The sequence below is a fragment of the Chaetodon auriga genome, chromosome 23, assembly GCF_051107435.1.
Source record: "Chaetodon auriga isolate fChaAug3 chromosome 23, fChaAug3.hap1, whole genome shotgun sequence".
In the NCBI taxonomy this organism is placed as follows: Eukaryota; Metazoa; Chordata; class Actinopteri; order Chaetodontiformes; family Chaetodontidae; genus Chaetodon; species Chaetodon auriga.
Window position 1 is genome coordinate 7608179 of NC_135096.1, and position 24514 is coordinate 7632692.

Below are 24514 nucleotides of genomic sequence, written 5' to 3' on the forward strand. Positions count from 1 at the left end.
CAGAATTGACGTTGGGAAATGTACTTAACGTTCCCGCCTGGTGGATTGGGTTTCTAAGAGGTTGGAAAGTGGCTAAATGTATGGCTCACACACACACACACACTCATAATTCACATGAACACAAAAGGAGTGCGCGGCAATCTTCTTTTTTTCATAGCTTATGCAAGTAAACACACAGACCCAACCTGCTGTTTCGTGATTAGGGTCATTTCAATTACTCGATCAGTGATTAGACTCAGCCCAATCTGGCCTGATCGAGGCTTGTCCTTACAGGAGAAGTAGGTGAAACCTGGCACACGTCTCCGCCGTAATGCACTCTGTCAACCTCCATTTGGCCCGAGCCAAGACACACATAATCTAACTCTGAATGGGACAAGGAATGAATTAGCGTTTCCACTTCATGCTATGGATATGCTGTATGTTTGGAAGAAGGGAGGAAGACACATCTTAAAGGGTCTTTTTGGCAGGTCCTTTTTCTTATCACCTGTCGCTGGCACCATAAGACAAAAGCCATTTTCTGTCAACGCCTGTTGGAGCTGCACACTGTGCAACCCTGCATATGAACAAAGTCCTGCGCAGTGATTGTACTTTGAAATCAAATGGATTCTGATTGATCCAGCAGAGGGGATTTACTACACTTCGCTTTCATAGCATCTCAAGTTACGAGAGCCAGAAGAAAGCTGACTGAACATGAGCTGCAAACATATACGTTCCCAAGAGGAATCTGCGAAACACTGCAACACTTAAAGCTCATTTGCTTCAAATCAAAACTGGCCTGCTCATGAACCACGAGCGGCCCTGTTGACGAGGATTTAAAAAAAAAAAAAAAAAGCCTCCATGTTGGCTGAGATTCCACACAAAATCCAACATCATCAGCATATTATGAAGGTGATGTTTTCATTATATGTGGTGCCCATACCCGGGGTCTTATGAGACAGCAACTGGAATGTGCAGCACAAAAAAAAAACTGGAGAGCAGTTTCATGCGAGCGTTAATTCCTTTTCATGGAGGAATGTTTTCACATCCAGACACGGGAAATCTACGGTTCCTGCTTCTCCTCCGCATGTAGAGGCCGACGCGACACTGAAAGCTGGGTTTGGACCAGATCCATGCCTAATGGAAGTCTGGATATTTCTAGATTCCTATCTATGGCTGAATACATGGAGAAGGAGACATTTCAACCCATCAGGGCAGGGCTTCCATCATCGCCTGCAGAGCTGGAGAATCAGGGTTCGGTTATAACAGAATTATTGATCAATTTTAACTTAATTCAATATGGAAAATACGCGCAGTGCATGTGTTTTTAATATAAGTACATCAAAGGCAAGTCATGCTACCGTTTGCTGATGCAAGCTGGTAATGACTGCAAGGGCAACAGACAAGATGCCAACTACTAGCCGGGCTACTCCCATATCCACAAGCCATGACCATGGGCGAGACGTGAGCCAATATACGTGCACTCAGACGACTACGGGTCATATAATGTGCACATCCACGTGTGCAATTCACCGCCTTTCCTCGCAGGCTCGTCTGCTCCCCTGTGCTGCAGCAAACGGGAGGCAGCAGCGCCGGTTTCAGCACCATACAGGCGTGGACCAGAACAAAAGGCGCAGGCTGCTGCTGCTGCTGCTGCTGCTGCAGGAGCGACGCGCACCGGGACGCGGCACGACAGCGACGAACAACGCAAATCAAAACGCAATTTAGGACACGTTTTTCCCCCCATGCACAAATAAATTTCTTCCCAAATTCTTCACCGAGAAGCCACGTTAATTCACAGACTCCCTGTGGAGATTTTTCCCACCTCTAAATCCACACATAACTGCACATCACACCATGACGCGCTCGCTCACTCGCTCGCTCGCAGCGGCTGAGGGTTAGAGGACAGCAACGCCAACATTTACACACACTTTGACATTTTTCTAGAAACTTTTCCAGCTGGCATTAACATGTCTGGAAGTCTACATCCATGCTGGTCCTAGCGACCATGAAGCCTCACTTCCCAGAAAGTGATAAACAAAGAGCTCCGGCTCTTACCTGGAGGTTTAGGCTGCTGAGCTGCACTAATACCCTTGTGAGTGAAGAGAGCTGTAGTGACACTGAGAGCGGTATGGGGCCCTCTGATCCCGCCCATTGCAAATTAAGCTACCGTAAGTGCGGCAGTGGACGCGCAACGGGTTTATGTGGCTGTCATATGCATGCCAGGCAATCCCTCCCTGTGGTGAAACGTGAAATTTGTGCAGTATCTTTTTAGCGCAAATGTGCAACAGATGCATGTAAAAAAAAGAAAAAAAAGACACATATGTGTACACTGACATGAAGCCAGATAGGGAACAGCAGATGCGAAGTCATTGTCAAAGGGCTTCGGCGTCTCAGCACCATAATTGGCTGCTTTGCTGAAAAGGGGAAGCACTCTGTCCGCAGTGGAAATGAGTGCAGAGCTGAAGCACCAGGGTGTGGCTGTTGCTGAGGAGAGATGGAGAAAGAGGGGGGGAGAGGGAAGGGGGTAATATGGATGTGATGCCAAGGGGAGTGGGGGGGAGAGAACGATAGGAGGAGAAAGGAGGGCTGGAGGATGCATCAGTGAGCAGTAGCTGCACTCCTGCCCCCCCAGGTGAGACGCGATGGGGATGCTGTCTGCTTCTTCGGCTGGCACTGATGTGGCTTTTTGTGCAAAACGTGAGCACCAGAGAGTCAGACTGGCATGCCGTGCATTCAGGGGCACACCCATAAGATCCTACATGGCAATGCAATGGATTTAAATGGCAAGATCTGAGATACTGGGACTGTGTGCTGCATCACTTCATCTCTACAACTAGACTGATGCCTGTAAAATAGTAGAAAATGTAGTAACTATCATTCCAGACTCGTAAGTGAAACTAAGAAAAGATGCTTCAAAATCATCCAGTTACATTCAACAGTCTGCTTTCGGCTGCTCTCTGTGCTCCGATGGAATCAAACGCAAGCCTGTTCATTAGCCGTTTCTCTGCCAGCTGTGCGCATGCATTTACTGCCACCTACTGGCGGAAATGAGACAGTGCATAGATGCTGATACTCTTGCATCAGTTCAACGCACGTTTATTGAACAACAAACCATCCCTTTTCATCGATCGGGCCAGCTTTCAAGTGGAGGAGAGAAGCAGGAGGAAAAGCTAACTTTGGTTGATTTCTCCAACATTTGCATCCTTGCGAGGGTCCTCATAAGTATGGACAACAAAAGCAGACAAATGGCACCATCTGCCATAAAATGATGTTAAAAGTCTTTAATCTGATGTAAAATAATAATTAATATGTTACAACTGTCTCAGATGTGCTCATTGCTATGCTAAATCACTGCAATTCTGAATAACAGCAGAACATAGTGCAAACTGGATTTATTTCATCAAGTGGACAGCCATGGCAGGACGGTTTCAGTGTTGACATGCATGCATGCAGATTTTGAAAAAGACATCTCTTGCGTAATCACAAACTGTACGCAGCAAACAATACATTCATTCACAAAAATACCTTGAATCTGCCTTTCTTCGAATTTATTGGTCAACCTGCAAACCGACTGCGACGAGCATCGCTGACAAAGAAATGACAGCCTGCACGTTCCAGAGTTACTATGTTTTCTCAACTTTTAAGCGTGTCTACGTCACTTTTGCATCATGATCATGTTGACACTTATTCATGATGGTGCTAAATGCTAAAATGTAGCTTGTAAGACAGAGCTGTAAATGTGATGCCTGTTACACAGCAAAGTCTGTCTAAAGCTAGCATTAGCCACAAGAAGCTACTGGTAACCCTTTAAATCTGACGGAGGAAGACTTACTTGACTGATCTGAAGAATTTAAGACATTCAGACATACCTTACCTGACGTTTCACGAGCGCAACAACATCAGTTAACTCATTTTCAGACGAACTGTAAACTAATCATAAGCAAAGGTGCAAACCAGCTCACTTTCCAAAAGTGCTCCACCACCATGAAAGCATCCAGATTTCTCACTTCTGGCTTACGATGGTGCGGGCGATGAGCTCTTTCATGATCTCGTTCGTTCCTCCGTAAATGGGCTGAATGCGGGAGTCCACAAACGCTCTGGAAAGACAGAGACTTGCTGCAGCGAATTGTTGGAATAGAGAACCCTGTTATACATATCATCCACCACTTACTTGGCGATGGGGTATTCCCACATGTAGCCCCAGCCTCCATGGAGCTGCAGGCACTGAGTGGCCACCTTGTTCTGGAGGTCGGATGACCTGGAGAAACAGGACATCAGCAAATGGCGGCGGCGTGGTGTGTTGTTGAGATCTGAAGCTGGTAAACACAAAAAAACACCTTCTCACCAGAACTTGGCCATGGAGGCCGTGGCAGCGTCCAGCCGTTTCTCGGCGTGCAGCTGAAGGCAGTTATCTATGAAGGCTCGGCCCACGCAGATCTCCGTCTTCAGCTCTGCAAGCTTGTGCTGCACAGTCTGTGGAGGGACAATCACACGCCATGATATTTATTCTCCTGAAAGGACAGTGTATAAAATGCACATCAGAAAAAAAAAAAAGGACCAAAGCGGTTTGGTGGCTGAGACTGAGAACGTGCACAAACTAGACAGCTGAAATTCTGAAAATGTTGGCTGCCAGATGCACTTAAATCAGCAAATTAAACAAACACCACTCCTGAAAAAACTTGTTCCACAGACCTGCAGGTGAGAAACTGTCTTGCCAAAAGCCTTCCTCTGCATCACATAGTTCCTGGTTTCCTCAAACATGAACTCACAGCTCGCTATCGCCATGCCAGCAATCACCAGACGCTCCTGCACCAAAAAAATGAAGAGATTTACCCTGAAATTAACCAAAACTACACAATTAGCTCGAGCTGTACCAAATGTCTTCTTTTTTAACTCGTTGGTGTCGTCAACATAAATAAATGGAGGCAGCAGGTTAATCCAATATGATGCCAGACTGCCCAGTAATACAGGTGCGTGTCTCCCTTTATGAGCAGGAAGCCGGAGAGCAAACAGTTGTCTGACAGCAGTGAAAATGTTGTTTTTGAAAGGCGAAGTGAAGGCTAATTCTACAATTATGATGCTAATATTGTTAGTGTAGCTTAATTCGTGTCTTCAACTGTGCAGAGACATCGCGGTTTATGGATCTAGTAGGTGGGGCCGTCCTCTCACCTGAGGCAATTCATTCATCACATAGAAGAATCCCTTGTTGAGCTCCCCCAAGATGGCGTCACCTGGGAGCCGCACATCCTCAAAAAACAGTTCAGCTGTGTCCTTTGAAAGAAGAAGAAAAAAAAAACAGTGAGGTGACAGCATCACAGCGCCCTGACGTCAACCTTCCACCGAGCTGCCGTACCTGGGCCTTCAGGCCGATCTTCTCCAACTTGCGTCCTTTCTGGAAGCCCTTGGTGCCATTCTCCACCAGGAAGAGACTGATGCCGTGCGCCACCGTCTTCGCCTCGCGGTTTGTCACGGCCATTACCACCACCAGGTCGGACATCCAACCGTTTGAGATGAACACCTGGAGAGGTTATAAGAAGAAGAGTTCAAGCTCACGCTGAGGTGCGATAAAATGCTTTTATGACTCAGCACCTTGTTGCCATTAAGGATCCAGTCGCTGCCATCCCTCTTGGCGTTCGTCCTCATACCCTGAAGATCGCTGAAAGGTAACAGTGGCAGATCGTGAGAGCTACACCGCGTTACTACCATGAGCAGTCTGATTTCTTTCATGTTTCATCCATGCTTGAGTCCTGACCTGCCCGCTCCTGGCTCTGTCATGGCAATAGCGGCGATGCATTTCCCAGCAGTCATCTGGGGGATGTAGCGGTCAATCTGTTCCTTGCTCCCGTACTTGCTGATGTAGGGCATGATAATGTCGGAGTGCAAGGCGAAACCCGGGCCGGTGCAGTTGGAGTACATTCTGGAGGACAAACACGAAACGTCATTCAAAACAAGAAAGGTCATGTTCAAGGTATGACTCACTGCGGATTTAATTCTGAACTCACTGCTCCTCCCACAGGATAGCGGCAGAAAACAAGTCTCCTCCGATGCCACCGTGCTCCTCGGGTATCATTATTCCCAGCAGGCCTTGCTCACCAGCCTTCTCCCACAACTCCCTGCTCACCTCACCTGCCTTCTCCCACCTGGAACACGGAAGAAGGGACACTTTGTGGTCACTTTGAATCTATTTGCAGGAGTGGGTCTCTGCAACCAGAAATGTTAACAGTGACTTCAAACAGAGGCTGACCCCTGGGACCCCTGGGACCATGATTCCACCTACTCCGTGTGGTGCGGAACAGCCTCATCTTGAAAGAAGCGCCGGACATTTTGCCTGAAGAGATCGTGGTCCTCGTTGAAAATCCGGCGGGTCCCGATGTCCGTCAGGGTCTTGGCGCTGGAGGTCTCTGGACGGGTGGAGGGGGCGGGACCCCCAATCTGCTGGGCCTGACCGTGCTGAAGCCTGAGAGGAATTACAGAACCAATCAAGACTCTTCCTGAAAATCAGGAAATGGCTAATTTGGCAACCCCAGACAAATGAGCTGAGTTTGGCAAAGCAGCAGGGGATTATGGGGAGTATGATATTAATCTTGAAAAGGCCACAAAGGTAGAGACAAGTATTTACATCAAAACCATTATTTTCCTAATAAATCCTAAAAGTAAGTGGCATAATGCATTTTAACTTACAAGCAAATGTTCACCTTTGTTCGGTTAATCAGTCGTAAAAGGTATCCTGACGTCATTCCGTATGCTTCCGGTTTACCGTATCTAATAAATCATTAATCAAACTTTAAAATTTTTTTTTAAAAAAATGAATAAATGAATAGGAAGTCAATGGAAAATCTCCATTTTCTGTTTAGAAAATTGGGAAGTCTTAAAGTCACTGTCAGACGAGTTTACACTCAATACAGCCTCTAGACAGTAAATTAAAATATAGTTTGAATAAAATGCCGAAGGCAACCACCGTCTGTTGTCAAATTGCCATTGAAAATTACGACAAAATTTGCCAAACAAACACACTTTTACCTTTTTGCTGTTAGTTTCCCGATTAAACTTAATACCGGCCGCACCGTGCACACCGTTACTTTAACGTGTCCTTCCAGACAAAACATTGATTGAAAAAAAAACCTGACACAAAAATCAGGAGAAATCAGGCTATATTTTACCTTGCAGTGGTCGCAGAGAGGAGCAGTCGTCGCCCGGAAACATTTCTGAGGCCCAAAACACAAGTTTTGAACATTTTTCGAGCTGACGGGCGACAGACTCTCACAAGACAGTAAGCCAAAGTTCGCCTGAGAGAGGCTTTCCCGTGTATGCCTATGGGCTGTCCGGTGTCGACGGATGAGGGCTGGTTTGTAGTCCGTCACCTGCTCCTCCTCCGGGTTACAAAACACGCTTTAACTAACAACAACAATAACAAATGTGTAGCAAGGTAAAGACGTTTTTAGGTATGTCGACAACAGCTTTCATTTGTGTGTAAAGCCAAAAATGGAAATACGTGGTTTTCACTCAGGTTTTGTCCATGAAAACAGCAGCAGAGTGAGACCTCATGCTTCTTCCTTGTCTCGGATCAGGAATTTCTTCTTCTACGAAACGCCGCAGATGTACTCTTGCTCAACTCTGACAACTACTGGTGAAAGTGAATTATTATCATTATTATTATTAATTATAGCAGTGATTTTTAAGTGCCGAGTCTTTTCAGCAGAAACTGAAAAAAACATTTAATGGTTCAAACACTCGTCACTCACACACTCTGGCTGTACTTGAGAGGCATGATGTGCTATTTAATGAAAGTCTGACCACTCCCCTAATTGCACCAGCGGGGGGCAGACAATCTTAAGGATACAACTGCAAAGAGTTGCAAGGGTTTAACTGCTCTTGCGACCATGCCTTTGATTTGATTCCTTGAGATACTTGTGCTTGAGTATTTCCATCTATCTCTGTGTGTTTTTTGAAAAGTAAATTTGAAATTATATTTGGCAATTTAAATTGGCACCACCTCCGCATGAGTTTCAGTAAAGTTGTCTAAATGTCAATATGTGCTCTTGAGCTTTGGCTCAGGATCAAGATCACAGTAACACACATTCAGACAACAAACTAATCTCACATACCAAACTGCTAATTAAGTTGTTAAACACAGAATGAACTTCTTTTTTATATAGATTTCCTGCAGCTCTGTCCAGACAATTTTCATCCTTTACAGCCAATCATATGTGCGCATAATAGTTTGATGTTTATTCTTTTATTATCTCTGGATCCTCCTGTAAATTGCTCTTGCCGTCGTGTGTCCACAAACACATACACACACACCTTAAAAAGTCACATGGTCCTGCTTTAACTTCCGCACTGAAGCAGAGAGGCATGAGAGGCAATGAGAGATCAAGAATCAACCCTGATGGGATGTACGTTGGAAAAGTTTATTCTGACATGAACAGAGTGACAATAAATAAAACTTTTCGGGGAAACTGGGAGACTCTCGGCGGTCTATCCACGACCGCTCTCCAGCACCTTTGGCATTGCTGGGCCAGTGATGGCGTGACTGAATGAGGTGGCAGTGGGAAGGGAGGGATCGACCCTCACTTGATGAGCGGTCACCCCTTCTCCCCTGTTCCTCACCCCATGCGGCGAGTGGAGACCTGTCCCGGTTGGAGCAGAGGCCGTGTGATGGGGGTCTACGATAGAGATGCGATGGTGGTGTCCCGAGAGAGGAGGATTTGAGACGAAATGGAAAGGAAAACAAAATAAAACAACAAGATGGGTTTGCTTCAACATCCCTTGTACATAGTCCTTGTCTTTCCTTGGTTGGTCTTTGACACAGTGTAGATGTCCTGAACACCGCTGGGCTGTCTGTAGGTGAGCTACAGTTTCTTCAGCACTCTTACACGGACAGGATGTGCTTGACGAAAGCTGGACAGGGACAAACCCATACGTTAAAATCTTTGGCATACGTGCTAAAAGAAAGGAGGTAAAAGAGAAGGCATGCTGGGAGATCAAGGCTCACCCTCATAGTGCACACTGCCGTTCTCGTCCTCCTGGCCGGCCATGAGGGCATCAATCTCAGGCTCAGTCATCTTCTCTCCTGCGGACGCACAGGGATCCGTGTCAAGGAGGCGCTCTCCGTGTCACATACTGCGCACGCCAAGCAACCTATATTTGTGTACTTCTATATTTGGGGAAGGTGACTTGAGACTCACCCAGAGTGGACAGCACGATACGCAGCTCAGCGCCCATGACTGTGCCGTTGCCCTCCTTGTCGAAGACGCGCAGGCCCTCAACGTAGTCGTCGTAGGTACCCTTTGGTTGGGCGTCGACCTCCTTCAGCATGGGCAGGAAAGCGTCGAAGTTGAGCCTCTTGTTGGCCATGTCTGTTGAATAAAGGTCAGGAGGAGGGCGTCGTTATGCCACCACTTTTGCGTTCAGACCGCAGAGAAAGGATCTTTTGCGGCTGGATTTTGCATGCAGCGTGATGGGGGTCTTACCGTCGGCGCTGGGGTTGCCCAGAATCTTTACAACGTCCTTGTTGGTGGGGTTCTGGCCCAGAGCGCGCATGATGTCGGCCACCTGGTTGTAGGCCACCTGGCTGTCACCAACTCTGTCAAAGAGACCGAAAGCCTCCTTGAAGTCTGGTCAGGAGGGAAGAGCCAAGAGAGAACTTTGAGTTACAAAGTACGGACACGAGTCGGTGACAAGAACAAGAAAATACATGAGTTTGAAGATATCTGGGGGGTCAATGTAGCACAAGGTGCTTTGAAAAAACCCTCAGTCTTTATGTTGCAGTCAAGAAGTGAGATTTGAAACGTCTCACTGATATCAATGCTCATAATGTTAAGTTTTGGGCCCCCGTTGGGTTTTTCTGCTCTTTCATTACAGAGATCTCAGTCAGCTATGGCAGCTATGTGGTGTCACACTGTGTTGGGAGGAGAAGCCACATACTTCTGTCATTGTCCCCAGCTAATAGGGAGCGACAGCTGAGGAAGAGGAGAGGTACCGACTGGGGCCTGAGCAAGGTTGGCTATTTCTATGATTCCATGCAGGAGGCCAACTCAAAGTGACCCTTTTGACAGATTAATGCTCATGTGGCTTCTGAACAGCAGCAGCAGGAACAGCTGTGGCAGCCCCCCACCCCCGGGCCCCGGCCCTTCTCCATTCCTGCCTCCACTTGCATTTGGGAGGAATTTAAGGCGATGGGAGCAAACTGATACACCCCTACAGAGGAACCCAAGCCATATAGAGGCATGGCCCAGTGGCCCCGCTCGAGTTTAACATGAGAACGCTGACTGCGACGTAATCGACACCTTGTGGTATACATGTACCGCAATGTGCAGAAGCAGCTTTTTTTTTTCTTGTTTGGGCAGAAAGCAAATCCACGTAGAGATTAACTTTATAGGAAGCATTTTGAGCTTTGCCCTGCAACTCCAAGATGCCCAATTGGGAAACTTCAAGGTGAACATCCCTGATGTTATAATGTCAGAAAGAAATGCCCTCCACCAAACATGAGGGAATGTCTATAGAGGACACGTCTTTCAGCACTGAACAAAAGGGTTGGGGATGGTGCAAGGGGATCACAGCTTGGATTCCTGGGGTAAGAGGATGGCGCCGGGCCTGCATCTTAAGCCTTGACCTGGCAGTTAACACCTCTGCTGTGCAAAGGCCCACTGCGGGTTGCAAGACCAGGCTTAGAATAGACATATCTCAGATCCTCCTCGACAACTGGACAAATCCGTGGAATGGCATGTCTGCTGGCGGCCTGGAAGTTTCTTCATCCCTACGTCCACCTTTTAGCAGTTAATTTGGACTAAAGGCTCAACGAGGCGAGCCTGCAGCTACTCTGGGAGATTGTTTAGAGAAACAATTGCTGAGACTGATGACGGGGGCACACTGAAGTACGTCACCCTGCATGAGGATGAACGAGCGGCGTTCTTGCAACTCATTTTTCACATGCCAGGTTATATCTGTACGGGACTGAGGATGGATCTCGCTGATTCTCCACTTACCCTCAATCTGGTCCGGTGTGAACTCAGTCTGTCACGTGGGAACGCAGGCCAGAAACGCACACATACACAAACCAGAAGGGACGTTGACGAACACGTAAATACACGGAACACAGAGAGACGAATAAAAGCAAAGGATTTAGGAGTATGGAACAGACAAAGTTCAGGTCATGTCACATTCCCTCACAAGAACTTATTGCTTCAAACTGTCAAAACTGCACAAAATGCAGATGATGGATGGTGAAATTACAGGTTCCTTGCATTTAGCTTTCAGCCTACAGTCAAAGAAATGCTGATGTATTTCAAGGCGGTGGTCCTGGGCCTCTCAAGCTTCAACTTTCATCAAAATTTTGTCTTGATTTCTCTTCCCTAACATGATTTTTGATGCCAATAGAGAAAAAAAGTCCCAATTTTGGACTTATTTTGGAGAACTGGTATCCAAACCCACGCCACAAGCAACTGTCCCTGGTAGGCAAAAACCAAAAAAAAAGTAACTCCATCGGTCCCGCCCCACCTAAACAGTCCAGAACACAATTTTGTACACACCATTTTGGAGAGCTGGAGCTGGAGGAAAGAAAGGAGAAGAGAAGCTGGAGTCCCAAGACAGAGTGGTCCTAAGCCATGGTCAAAGCCCCCTCTTATTTATCCTGGGCATGTGATGTCACGTATGCTAATAGGGCGGCTCAGATGACACGCTGGAACATCTTTAACTTTCTTAGGGCACACGGAAAGGAGAGCAGCGGGGGTAGGCCTTTAGAAGGGGACAGGGGTATTTTTAGAAGTAGAAATAACTGTGTCAAGACACCCCTTGTCTGTCAAGTCCTGAAACGGTTTTCCAACCGATTTCTCCGACGATGACACGATTCCACCGACTTGACGCCGCAAGTTTTTCTCATTTGACGGAGATTCACGGTCGAGCTGCGAGAGAGGACGCAGAAAACCCAGCTGCCGAGTGGTTCACTTCACAGGAGCTCCACAGAGCTCATTTGCAAGGTGGTATTTTTAAACAGTCACACTTCTTCTCCTCCTCTTATGGTTAAATCACCGCAGGGTAGAAAGTGTTTGAAAAGCTGATTCCATTCAGACAGGCGCGAAAGAAGTCAACTCATCGGCGGAAAAGTCCCTCAAAAAATCAGAGAAAATGCACCAGATTATCTGCAACATGTGGCCAGAGGTGGAAGAGGTACTCACATCTTCGACTTCAGTAAAAGCAGTAATACCACAGTGTAGAAACGCAAGTAAAAATCCTGCATTTCTTTGTATTATTAATCTAAATGCACAGTAACTGGAGTGAAATTGAGGGTATAAAATGATCAGAATAGGCTAAATTAGGCAGAAGGAAAGACTTAATTGCATTATCTACGGAGGTTAAATGACCTGAGCGCAGAGCTGCTTCGCTGACCTTCCCGGCTCCACCTGAGCTCTCCATGGTGCTGACGGAGGTATCATAAGCAATCTGTCATTATTGCAGCACATACAAAAAGAGACAATCAACACTGGTTGGAGAACAAATTCACATGAGTCCACTTCTGATGGATTTCAGCTGGAAGACCGCGCCACGCAAGAACAGGAAATTAGGAAAAAGCTGCAAAATTCCTGATCCAAATAAAAATAATGCACTGTAGACATTCTGGTGTTAGTTACTCTATTAACCAAAAGAGAAAGTTCATTGTTGAATATGGAAACAGAAGTTTCACAGAACATTTCAGGTCCACTTACTTTTGTCAAAGCACCAATTGGAAAAAGCATAAAAGTGTAAGTCAAAAAGACAATGTCAGAAATAAAAGACCATTTTTCACTTCAGCGAAGAGCAATAATTCCTGACTTGCTTCACACTTTAACCAGATATATTCTATAATATTTGTATTATCTTTTAACGAGCTTCACCTCCACTCCTGAAACTGCCTCTGTTCAGTATTCTAATCTGCTCTGAAGTCCTCAGTCAACATGGCGGAAATGCAAAGGTTTATATAGTTAAAGCATCTGAATGTGGCCTTATAAACACAGGTGGATTTGGCTTAAAAAAAAAAAAAAAAAAAGGTTTGCTATGAAGGACAGAAAGACACAGGACCAGTGTGAGGAGCTGTTGTGCGCACACCACTGGGAAAAATGCCCAGGAGGCCGCACCCCCCAGACAGATGAGCTCTATTTTTACTCCCATTCCTGCCTGAGGGGTTCGGTTTCTCCTACACTCGCTGGGGGTGGAGAGAATGAATGCTCCCGCTCCTCAAGACCCTTCTGTACAGTACGCGTCTCCCCAACCCGCCGACCCTCCTCTTTAGCCCTCCGAGACCTCAGCTGGCGTCAGGTCAAAGAGAAGCATGGGCAGGGGGCTTAAAAAAGAGCGGTGGCATTGTGTCGCCGCTTGGTTTTCAGGGGTGTTACATGAGCCTTATTTGGAATAGAGCTCAGACCAGCTGAGCCAAGTGGCCCGAGGAGGACGGGCTGGAGGATTTTAGACGCTCGTCACTGTGACAAGTGGCCTCAATTGTGGGGGAAAATGCCTTAAAACTGGCAAAAATGCCTTAAATCGCTGTCAAAGAAGTCAAAGCAGGTCATTCCAGGGTTAGTTAGCCTGATGAGCATAAAATCTGTCTGTCAAATATCCCACTCATGACGCGACCAGGTTTCAAGGTGAACCTCTTCTGGTGCCGGTGAATGTACCTCGTTTGCCTGCTGTCAGGTCTTCACTCACAGCTCTCTGCTGCCCCCGTGTGGCCTCTTTTTGCTGCTGCATGGCGACGCCAAAACAAGAGCAGGGCGTAAAGTTCACTGCAGTGCAACAGCTGTAAAAAGACCCACGATTTATTGCTCAGACAGTGCAAAGGACAGGCAACAGTTTACACTTTGGGGTTAATCCCTGAACACATGACACAGCTTGTATTGTTTTATATTTCGTGCATTGTAAGTAGCTTGGCTGTTAACGGAATAGCAAACTAAAGCATTAATTTCCTTTTTTTTTTTAGCATATCAGACTTACAGAATATACAGTCGTGTTAACAAAACATTTCATTTCCACACAATTTAATTTGATGTTTTGACAGTCTGGAATTGAAAATTAGCGTTATTTTTTTCATTTCAACCCTCAAAGACGACACAATCTGAGCAACAGCCTTAACTTGACTTAATAAAGCAAAGAGTTTAATTGAAACACAAATCTTCGAGATAATTATGCAGCCGAGGTGTGAGTATTGGATTCATCCTGTTAATAACATGTCAAGCTCCCAGAAGAGAAGGAGCGGGAAAAACATGGCACACCGTGTGAGAGAGCGGGAGTCAGTCCCGGGATTTCATTGATCCAGATGACGTGTTTTTCTGCGTGAGCGTGACAGAGAGCACAAGTGTGGGTCTTCTGGTTGTATTTTCCCGCAGTGTGGGTGCTGGGGAGGGCTACCTGTGGGGAGACGTCTACACCTCAAAGGCAGGGAACCTTGCATGCATTGGCTGCAGAAGGTCGACCAGGAAGTAGATGGTGCCGGCCATGCCTGTAAACAGGAAGTGACGCGGTGAGTTTGCAGCTGGAGAAAGGAAAGTTGTTGAGCAAGCACCATTTTCAATAAAACAGGGAATAGTAGGGATGATGCTAACATATAAAACAAAGTGATCCACAGCAGTCGTGTCAGTATTAGTATCACATTACCTTCAAAAAGAGAGAAGGGAGTGTCTGGTACTCGGCATCCGTGTTTTCCGTAGTTCATGCACCAGTCTGCAAACTGGAGAGGGAGGGAGAGAGAGAGAGGTGGTGTCATAACAACACTGTGGACTGCAGTCGAGCCGTCCCAGGAGAATAGCGAGCAATGTCAACAACTGCTAAAAATTGTGCTCCGCTTAGTGAAATACTATCATCTGCCGAGGTATCAGATTAGGACCACAATGCCCTGCTGCACTGAGAGCTTCGGCGTGACATCTGAAGGGTCTATTTCCATCCTCGATGAACAGATTCATATTAATGATAGTACAGGCGGGACTTGAGCCACCTGGAGCGCATCCAAAAGAGAGCTCGCTCGCTCGCTCGCTGCCTCGCTCGCTTGCTCGAGCCTGCTCCCAACCTGCTGTCAATAAACATGAAAGGCCCCGCGTCCCACGTGGCCCCCCCGCATATCTGGAATAACGTTCGATTTTAATGCTGGCGAGCAGCCAAAGGGGCGACGACTGCTCGTGCTTTGAGCTGACTTTAATGCGACTTTCACGATCAAAGTCAGAGAAAGCCGAGGAAAGACAATATAAAGGCCCTAAAAGCAACGATGAAATGACCTCTTCTGTTTGTGCCAATATAGAGAGAAACACAGAGCAGGTCGATGTGAAATACTTACATTTTGATGAAATCTTATCTTTCTTATCTATTATCTTATCGATGTTTAAGTCCCTCTAAAATCTATATATTTGGGGACAGGCCTTCTGTATGTATGTTTCATAAAATAAAGTGAACTTTCATAGATAAAGTGTTCTTCTACCCAGCAAGACAAGAAAATACTTCCTCATCATGTCCAACTGCTGAGGCATTAATCAGGTATTTGGGCACTAATTAATGGATGCACTCCAGGAGTACCACAATTAATATCATATAAATGGCGGCTGCACTGTGTGAATGATGCATGCTGATTTCTCTTTCATGAGCTCTCACCAGGCAGGCTCTGTAAAGGTGCTTGGGGTCCTGCGTTTGCCGGTAGAGGGCCAGGAAGGTGTAGGCATTGCCCGCCGCGCCGTGGCACAGCCCGTAGCCCTTCTTTAGCAAGCCGCAGTGCCACACCACCTCTCCACACTGCAGGGCGTCCAGCAGGTACTGAGGCACTCCGAAGGCCTGCAACCGGGGCCACAGGAAAGGAGAAAAGGTGAAGTTCAAACGGTTTTTTTCCATTTTAATGGTGACATTGGCAAAGCTTAGGTTCTGTGTTGGAGAAACCCTTTTGCTGCTGCATAAATGGAACAAGATAAGACAGGAAATATTTCAAAATAAAGGTAGTTTTTCTTAATAATGTGCTTTTTCTTGTCAGACTGACTGAGAAACAAAAACCTAAGTACTATCAACACTCCACCAGCTGAAATACAAACAGAAAGTGACAAAACTTCACCACAAGATGGCCCCGTGACTCTGTAAATGAACTCTGCTATAAAAGACTGGACTCTTCAGCGTTTACCCTGTACGCCTGCAGGAGCATGTAGACCACCCCTGGGGCTCCGTGGCACCAGTGCACCAGCAGGTCCCGGTCGTCCCCGATGCACGGAGGGTAGTTTCCTGTGGGGAACTTGAGACGGCAGACGTAGTCCACGCTGGGCTTCACCAGCCTGTGCACACGCTCCTCCATGTGGACGAAGCCCGGCTGTGAGGGAGAGATCAGACCACAGAGGGTGAACGAGCTTCGGTGTTGTTTTGTTCCTGTAAAATAGCTTCAAAAGCTCCCAAATACGCCTCATATTAAGCTCAAGACTACCTGCATGAGATAGTAGTAGATGCCAGCCAGGCCGTGGGCGGCGCCGACGTACTGCTCCTGGTACCACTCGTACATCAGAGGGCTGTCATTCTGGACTCTGAACTTCCTGCTGAGGCTCTCGCCCGACGAAAGCACGGCCTCGCTGATCTGAGGAAGGAAACAACACATCCCGGCTCACAAACACGCCTAATCTGGAGAATTGAGAGAAATCAATGGAGACGAATTAGAGCTATTTGGGCGTCAATATGCGCAAGAGTGAGCAAATTAGCGACCGACGGCAAATCAAGATCGCAGGCAGTAACCTAGACATTAGAGAAGCATTTTTCCATATGTCCATTTCCTCTCTTCTCCTTTAATTATTCCCGAACCCTTCATCCAATTAGGCTCATTCCTCTCTGCCTATGGTTACTGCAGCGGTATGTACCATTAAGGGGAGTCCTGTCTACAGAGTCATGGATGATCAGTTGGCCTGTCCTAGAAAAAAAAAAAAATCCTTCTGCATCAACTCGGATAACAGTGTGGTTGTTGTCAGACTGTGCCCTGCTTCTGACCCACCTGCTGGATGTACTGCAGTGGGATCCGGTCTTGCCCGAGCTGCTGGTTGATGAAGATGAGGGAGTAGAGGTAGCCCATCCGCCCATAGAGCAGCTCGTCAGGCAGCCCGCTCGCGCCGTTCGCCACGGTCTGGTGAAACTGCAGCAGTCTGGGAGAGCGGCACAGGAGACAAGGAAATACAGGAGTCAGGATGATCTTTTCTCATGTCCAATGAGCTTTTTATGATGATCTGTGACTGTTTCATATATGTGATGCAATTTGACCTTTGGGAGTTACTGCTACGTCTATAAGAAGTGACACTTTCAACCCAGCAAATATCTCAAAACTTCATTCAGGATAACTGTGCATTCAAGACTTACCTGTTAATGCACTCGTCAGTCTCTTGCACCCTCTGCAGGCGATGGTAGACCACGGCGGCGACAGCCAGGGGCCCCGCATCCCCACACAGGAAGGTGACGTCGTGACGGCGGGTCAAGCACTTCAGACTGCGGCTGACGTATTCCAGTGCTTTCTGAAGAAAGAAGGGGTCCTTGAACGTATTGTGGAGGTGCAGGTAGAGCAGAGCAATGCCTGTGGACGGACAGACAGACACATACATGTTATTGTTGTCAACAAACCCCCAAAATGTCTCCTGCTTCAAACCACAACTGAAGGAAGGCTGCACATTTGGGAACCTTTTTTAAGCCAAAAAAAGCCAAAGAATCTCTGGTTTTAGCTCCCATGGGATTAATATGGTTTAATGCATTGATTAAAATTAACAAAGCAGATTCATGCATGAAATCCCCCTGAAACATGCCAACTGCAAAAGGAAGGTGTCTGTCCACAGTCATATGTGCAGCCCTGCCTCCTGACATTCACCTCCCACACAGTCAGACCACCGCAGCTCCTCGCAATCAGACTACATGATGTCACTTAGGCCACATGTGTAATGGTGTCATCACCTGCCCAGCCAGTGTAACTGGTGCAATCTCTTGGGTCAGCAGACTTCAGCCCGTTTTCCATGACAGCTAAAAGCTCACTGATCTTGCTGTTCAGCCGCTGGGCAAACTCTGATGTGAGCTGAAGGTGCGGCAAAATTAAAATCATGAGGGTCAGTGTACGTGAATCACACGCACACACACTTCACCTGCCAACACATTCTTCATGCATTACCTTTCCACCAGAGTCAAACAACGCCTGCGTGGACGCGGGGCTCCCATCATAGTCGTGATATGGATTCTTCAAGGCTCTCGTGTCCATTTTAACAGCTCCCTTACTGCTGCACTGCTGTATATCTGGGTCAGACACAAATGAACGATCTGCGGAGAGATGAGGCAATATGAGGCGCACGAGAAGGAACAGACGACTGGAACAGAATAGAAATGAGGCTAAAAAATAACGAGGTATCGATCTTAAAACAGAATACAAAACCACATGACACAGTAAGCCTGTTCTGCAGGGCTAAACACACCCACTCACACAGACCTGTCTACACAGCTTGCTAGCTTAGCTACATCGCTAAAGCTAACGGCGAACCCTTCTCTGTGCTAGCGTCGAAAAAGAAAGCAGAATAACATAAATTATGAATTCCAAATATATAACTATACTCAATCAAGACTGAAGACATAGCAGTGATAATTTAACGCTAGCAGGTCAGTGTACTACCTCTGCAAGTGCTGCACTGTTGTTGTTTGATTTTGTTCGTCTTCGTGTTTGTATCGTGAGCAAGCGCGCTGCTGCCACCTGCTGGAGCGGAAGTATTACTACAGCTGCCAAAACTGGGGAATTTGCTGTGGGAGTGGAAAAAATATTCTAAATATGCATAAACATGGACAAACTACAGAGAAAAAATGTGAAACATAAAAAAAACAACCATCTTAGACAAAAAAGGGGCAAAGTGAAGTGCCAAGAATTCATGCTTAAGTGACAAACACACACAAAGTCTCACATGTAGTACCAGGTCCACTTATCAGTCCTGTCCAGAGCTGCCTGCTGGATTACACGCTGTTGCTGAGATCTCATGGAGATGGTTTGTTGACATGTGAGCTCAGCAGACCCATTTTATTTTTCAGATATCTCATCCATGTTGACTTAAAAGTTAAGCTTCAGAAGGCGCACTGCTCGCCCGATTCAACTGAGCAAACGCCACCTGCAGATAAAGACAGAAAGCCCTGAAAAAGCTAGTAAGTTGTCCCTGATTTTACAGAACTGTTTCCAAGCTCAAGAATGAACTTTGATGCTTAAGTTATAAACAATTTCTTCAGATCTTTGAATCCGAGTCATTCTTTTCTAATTATATAATTCCTTTATCTACACTTTTAAGGAAAAACAGTGAAGAGATTTCCTTTATAGATTTTGTTTAATTCACAATCTGTATGTGTTTTTTCCCTTCTGCCATAAAGGTAGCCATCTGCTTCTCCAAAAAATGGTTTATTTCTGTCTCTTTGCTTCAAAATACATATCGATACATACATTCTGGCCCATTTCATGTTCCTTTCAGGGAATTTAGTTATGAGAAATATTCTTACGTTCCTATAAATCATGGCAGAGTCTCTCAGTTCACTCTTGAGGTTTTGAAATGCAATTCAAAATTGAGCTTCCAAACATCAGCAGTGAGAGGGAGCAGAGTCTGACATTTACAAACATTAAAGCAAAATTCTAAAAAAAAAAAAAAAAAAAATTGCATAAAACATTGAGGGAAGGCACCAGAGCCAAACTTTCACCTCCGATGACAGCTCGACGCTGATGATGCCGACGACTTCCAACCAAATCAGATGAGCGTAAACACATCACTTGGTGGCGCACAGCTCAGGCACACTGGTGCCATGGAAACACCGTGTGCCAGCAGTCTGCTCTTGACCTTCTGGCAAAACCCAAACAACACGGCATTCCTGCGGATGGTGATGATAATTACTGTGGTCACAGAGAACACGGCGCTGGTATTGATTGGCACACTGCTGAGTCTCGCTGCTGGTGTTCCACATTCTCACGTCTTGCAGAGATGGAAGCTGCACCAAGCCCTGTAATCTCCGCTTTGAATATTCTTCCCTATGAATTGCACAACTCGCGGGAAAGAGTACATTCTTGTGGCAGCGAGACATTGCACATTCAAAGGAGAGTGCAGTGGGACACGTCCTCTGATGGGCTTTGATTCCTCTTCTCTCTTTGTTAATGTGCCTCAATCGCATCCCCTTCTCCCCTGTCTCCCACGTTTCATCCGAATTCTCTCTTGTTTTAGCTGCTCCAGACTTCATCAAGTCTGAGTCCTAATTAAATTATGCTATGGACCAAATATGGTAGTTTCACTTCAGTAGGTTCCCACAAGCGTACGGGCATGTTTTTAGCAGACAATCCTTTGTGACTCAAGGGATGAAAGTATTAGAAACAACAGAAATCAAGGGATGAAAGTTTTAGAAAAAAACATTCATCATTTAAGTGTTTTCCTCACATTTTACAGCCTATTTAATACAGATTGCCTGGATAATAAAGCGTTTGCATTGCATTTAAGATAACATACAAGTTTTCAAAGCCTTGAACTGTGGAGTGAAAGACTTCATGTGACATTCTGAGTTGCTTCTATGCAGCGGATCATTTCTGCTGTCCGTCTATGCTCCCCATCTTGATGAGTTGTATAACCTTGGCATTGAAAAGTGCAAATGAAGCTGACAATTAGACTGGACCAAACACCACATTCGCTACAGTCATCACTGTCACTCTTTTGTTTTTGTGTTTACCTTTTTATTTTGCGTGTGTATGCTCATTATTTCCCTTCAGTCAAAAAAAACTTGGCTGTCTGTCTTTTCCATATCAATTGGCCGAGCTGCAGGTGAAGGCTGGCCGTGCGGTACAAACTATAGAGCCTTTGCTCTTCCACCTCGGGACTGTTTTACCTTGCCTTGAGGGACGGGGAATGGAAATGAGGCTCAGGATGCAACAAGACTCAGAAGGAGACCTTCGGGCTTGATTAGAGCTCCTTGCTGAAAGACACATTATTGAGCCAAGGCTCCCTCCCACTGCGCCGCTGGGAAAATCAGCTTCATGCAGAAAAAAAATATTAATTAGAGGCGATATTGATCATCATTTGTTCTTAGCATAAGGAAACATCCAAGCTCAGACCACATTTTGCAGACTGCTATCGAGTCATTCATTTTCATTTTGTTGCACGTCACACTTCGGAAGGATTAAGCTGCTGATGTTCTACATTGTTTCTTACCGCCAACAAATGCAATGAAAAAGCCAGTGGTGGAGGAAATGTTTCAAACTTAAGTAAAAGTATAGGAGCATTATCAGAAAAAATGTACTTAAAAAAGCATCAAAAGTAAGAGTTCTCACTGTGCAGAAAAAAGTTCTTGCTCTGTGTTCTTGTATGAGTGCCACGGACAGGGTAGTGAAGTCAGGTAATGCAGATACAGCAAAACAAAGTCATTCACACACACCTGAATACGATCCTCTGCGCACAATCTGTCTGACAAACCAAACTTTGGATCGCTTCCGACTTCTCTGTCCCACAATCACCTCTCTCAGCCTCTCCCACCCATCGCCAGCATCCCCCTTCCATCGTTCACCCAGCCCTCCTTGATATTCACCTGGACAGTCGGTCTTCCAGAGTGCGTGAACGCCGGCAGACGGGTCTCAGCAGACACCAAACTGTGATGCACAAAGCCGACCACTTGACCCCCAGTCGTAGCCTGCAGCATATTTTTCTACTCCCCCTGCAGTAAAAAAAAAAAAAAAAAAAAAAACCTCTTCAGAGTGAGAGAGACCTCCTTACTGGTCTCACTGTGTTTGGAGGTTGTGAGGGAATCAAATGGTTACTCCCCTGCTGTGCATGTTCAGTGTTTTACCAGGGGGCACGTTGAATGTACAGCTGCACAGGTCTGCTTTTGGCTGTGCCTAAAGCCTGGGCTGGACATCACATCATATCATCATTTGACAGAAGCAAAGCTGGATCATCTCCCTGCTACAAAATGCAGCATGTCTGAAAACATGTATTTTATTTATGACCGGCCTGGCAGAACGTACTGATATCTGATGTTCTTGGTCCTTTCAGGGAGCTTGTTTTTGTGATAAATCTTATTTTCTGCCGAGGCACGGCCTGCAATTTCACCTCCGCTTGATCACAGGTTTGGATACAGCTCCCGCAGAGGAGATGACAGGGCAACTGCGAGCGTTTCCTTTCGCCACCGTCCACTTGCTACTTCAACAGTAGAAGTTGCTCAGCCAAGCCAAACGACCCAATTAAAACCTCAATTTGAAGAGTGGAGGGGAAAAAAATGCCTCTCCCCGTCCTCACCTTCCTCCCCCAAAGTGGACGGGATCCATTTTGGTCCCGGGGAACAGCCTGACAGCTGAGATAAAGAACATTCTGGTCTCTGACATGCTGCCATGGCCCCATCTGTGGCAGCGCTAAAAATACATGCAGCCTGGTGTCGCCATACCAGTCAACTGTCTGGGAGAGAGAGAGGGGGCATGAAAGAAAGGGGAAGAAAGAGAAGTGACAGACACACGGACAGATACAACCTGAAGCATTTGAGACTGAGCAGAACGGCTGGAACGAGGAGGAGAAAGATGGAGGGGATGAGTGAAAGTAATAGAGAAGAAACAGATAAGGGAGCACACAACAGAGAGGGGAGGGTGCTCCTGCTCACTGTGATATTGATACAGTGGGAAAGAGACATGGGCGGCGTACATGAGTTACACCAATGGTGCTGAACCTTCTCAGTTCCTCCTGTGCGTGACGAGCAAACAGCATAGCGGTGCAATGAGAAACACGCCGATGAATCTCTTGCATTGGATTTGACCTCATTTAGAAGCACTGAGGACGATAAAGGCACATTAGCACACAAAAGAAATAAGCGCCGCACTTGAGGTAATTACTGTTTAAACAGACTGGAATGTAAGGATGAATGGAAAATGTACAGTAGAAGCAGCAATGAATAATAAATCTGAAAAAAAGGCCCACTTACTGGAAATGTTCCAGCCTCATTTCATGGCTTTCATCAGCAGAAGGGCTTTGCTCAGTTGTCATAGTGATGGTTCAGTTGTTATCACGTGGGGGAGGCAGAGTTTTGAAGGCTCGACAGAAGCGTCACCCACATCCCCGGCAGAGGTCTGTGAGGCGTGACGTAGGCGTCAGGTGTTGATGAGATCCGCCTCGAGATGTCCACATTCCAGTTTTCCCACTTATCGGGGTACCGCACGGCTCAGCCTCCCTGGGAAGAGAGGCCGATTGTCCAACCTCAGATTCAAGCAAAGTGGTGCAGATTTCATCCTGGTCATGGAGCAGTAGGCAGGGTTGTCTCCCTCAGGGAGTCCTGTTGGGGGTACTGGAGCCACTGCTACAAGCCATATGGTCCTTATATAACCAGAATGAGAGCATGTCCATATTCTTGGCAGGAAGTCAGTCGGTGTCGGGCTCTGCCAGGGTTGTCCCTTGTCTCCGGTTCTTTGTGAGATATTCAGGGGCAGGAGAGTGCTGTTTCTCAGCTCTTTGCAGATGACGTGGTTCTGGTTACTCCATCAGACCGTGACCTCCAGCATGCATTCCTCCAGAAGGAGATGGAAAACCTTGCTTTGCTTCCACCGTGACCCGGACCCCTGATAAGTGACAGATCCATAACTAACTTCCAAGCTCATTAAGCGGTATATTCTGTAATATATTGAAAATTTAATGTTTAATACTTACACATAGATGGAAAAAGTCCTGTTTAATACAAGCCAGATGAAATATCACACAGGCTTCTCCTTCTTGCTGAGAATTCTGTTTTTGAGGAGAATAAATCTTTGTGAAATTTGCTATTGAAAAAGAAATGAGGCAGCAATTGCAGGCAACATGATGAATACCAAAAATAAACATGATTATCAGCTTTGGTTTTATTAAGTTGGTTCGACTATTTGAAAGCCTGAGCACACGCGCTATCATCAATGCCACAGTTTTACTCAAAGTGAACTGGATCAGACAAAGAAAGCTGATTATGGGCAACACACACTTTTATACCCCCCACCCCCCCAACCCCCGCCCAATCTCCTCTCTGCCTGGAATTGAGTTATGAAAATTTGATCAGGGTCTTAATCTAAAAAGCGCCTGTCTCTTCTTGCACTTTAACAGCAATCTGCGTGACGGGGAACAGGGTAATCAGGGAGGCATTTATTGTGTGGATGAAAGGAGCTGTGGCAGAATGGTGTTGTTTTCCTTGTCAACATCCTCATCATGGCCCTCCCTGTGCAGCACGCCGGCCTGGGAAACATGTTTTCTGCCCACACACACACTTAGGAAAGCTGGACGGTCTTCACAGGATAGTTGCTGACGGTTGTGACTGCACAGTTTTGAAAACTGCACATAATAAAAGATGATGAAATGGTCGACATTGTTGCAGTTTCAGCTCCCGTTTAGACGAATAACGCAGACGCATGATGGGACGTCTTGCTGTAATTCTCTTAAAGCCCACTAGGTGGACTCCTTGTAATGACTTGGCCATGCCTGATGAATTTCCCCTCACATACTGTAGTACCTGCTGGCACTCTGTATGTGATTGGTTTCTTCATCATTGCAATGTGGAAATCCATTCTCTTCTTCCAAAAAAT

General features: G+C 46.3%; 4 protein-coding genes across 20 annotated transcripts in view; all 4 read right to left on the reverse strand.

Moving 5' to 3' along the window:
* Positions 1-2106, reverse strand: part of LOC143316259 (uncharacterized) — a 50392-nt gene extending 48286 nt beyond the window's left edge. For all 12 annotated transcript variants that reach the window (XM_076724136.1, XM_076724132.1, XM_076724140.1 and 9 more), the window contains exon 1: positions 2035-2106. The gene's annotated coding sequence lies outside the window, so the exon portion shown is untranslated. The remainder of the gene's footprint in view (positions 1-2034) is intronic.
* A 1130-nt stretch (positions 2107-3236) lies between these two features.
* On the reverse strand, positions 3237-7550 carry acadl (acyl-CoA dehydrogenase long chain). The gene is made up of 11 exons (XM_076723645.1): positions 7140-7550; positions 6257-6436; positions 5982-6119; positions 5732-5896; positions 5569-5635; positions 5333-5497; positions 5149-5250; positions 4672-4785; positions 4325-4452; positions 4151-4237; positions 3237-4076 (listed from the first exon to the last, which is right to left on the reverse strand). The coding sequence occupies exons 1-11, from the start codon at positions 7211-7213 to the stop codon at positions 3983-3985; spliced, it is 1314 nt and encodes a 437-aa protein (XP_076579760.1). The 5' UTR covers positions 7214-7550; the 3' UTR covers positions 3237-3982.
* Positions 7551-8371: 821 nt separating this feature from the next.
* On the reverse strand, positions 8372-12447 carry mylz3 (myosin, light polypeptide 3, skeletal muscle). Its single transcript, XM_076723129.1, has 6 exons — positions 11511-12447; positions 10968-10995; positions 9453-9596; positions 9168-9338; positions 8975-9052; positions 8372-8880 (listed from the first exon to the last, which is right to left on the reverse strand). The coding sequence occupies exons 1-6, from the start codon at positions 11511-11513 to the stop codon at positions 8852-8854; spliced, it is 453 nt and encodes a 150-aa protein (XP_076579244.1). The 5' UTR covers positions 11514-12447; the 3' UTR covers positions 8372-8851.
* Positions 12448-12592: 145 nt separating this feature from the next.
* Positions 12593-23209, reverse strand: lancl1 (LanC antibiotic synthetase component C-like 1 (bacterial)). Of its 6 annotated transcripts, none has more exons than XR_013076178.1 (14): positions 22897-23175; positions 22620-22745; positions 18879-21642; positions 18596-18720; positions 18104-18249; positions 17893-18010; positions 17311-17521; positions 16952-17099; positions 16397-16543; positions 16103-16285; positions 15589-15765; positions 14605-14677; positions 14223-14449; positions 12593-13750 (listed from the first exon to the last, which is right to left on the reverse strand). XR_013076178.1 is itself a non-coding variant. In XM_076723124.1 (14 exons), exons 4-14 carry the CDS (start codon positions 18950-18952, stop codon positions 14373-14375), a joined length of 1479 nt encoding a protein of 492 aa, XP_076579239.1. In that variant the 5' UTR covers positions 18953-19079; positions 21517-21642; positions 22620-22745; positions 22897-23175; the 3' UTR covers positions 13754-14372. The 6 variants fall into 6 exon arrangements, 5 of the variants coding, with proteins under 5 accessions (XP_076579239.1, XP_076579240.1, XP_076579242.1 ...); XM_076723124.1 differs by lacking the exon at positions 12593-13750 and having other exon boundaries at positions 13754-14449; positions 18879-19079; positions 21517-21642; XM_076723125.1 differs by lacking the exons at positions 12593-13750; positions 22620-22745 and having other exon boundaries at positions 13754-14449; positions 18879-19079; positions 21517-21642; positions 22897-23209.
* Positions 23210-24514: the final 1305 nt, after the last annotated feature.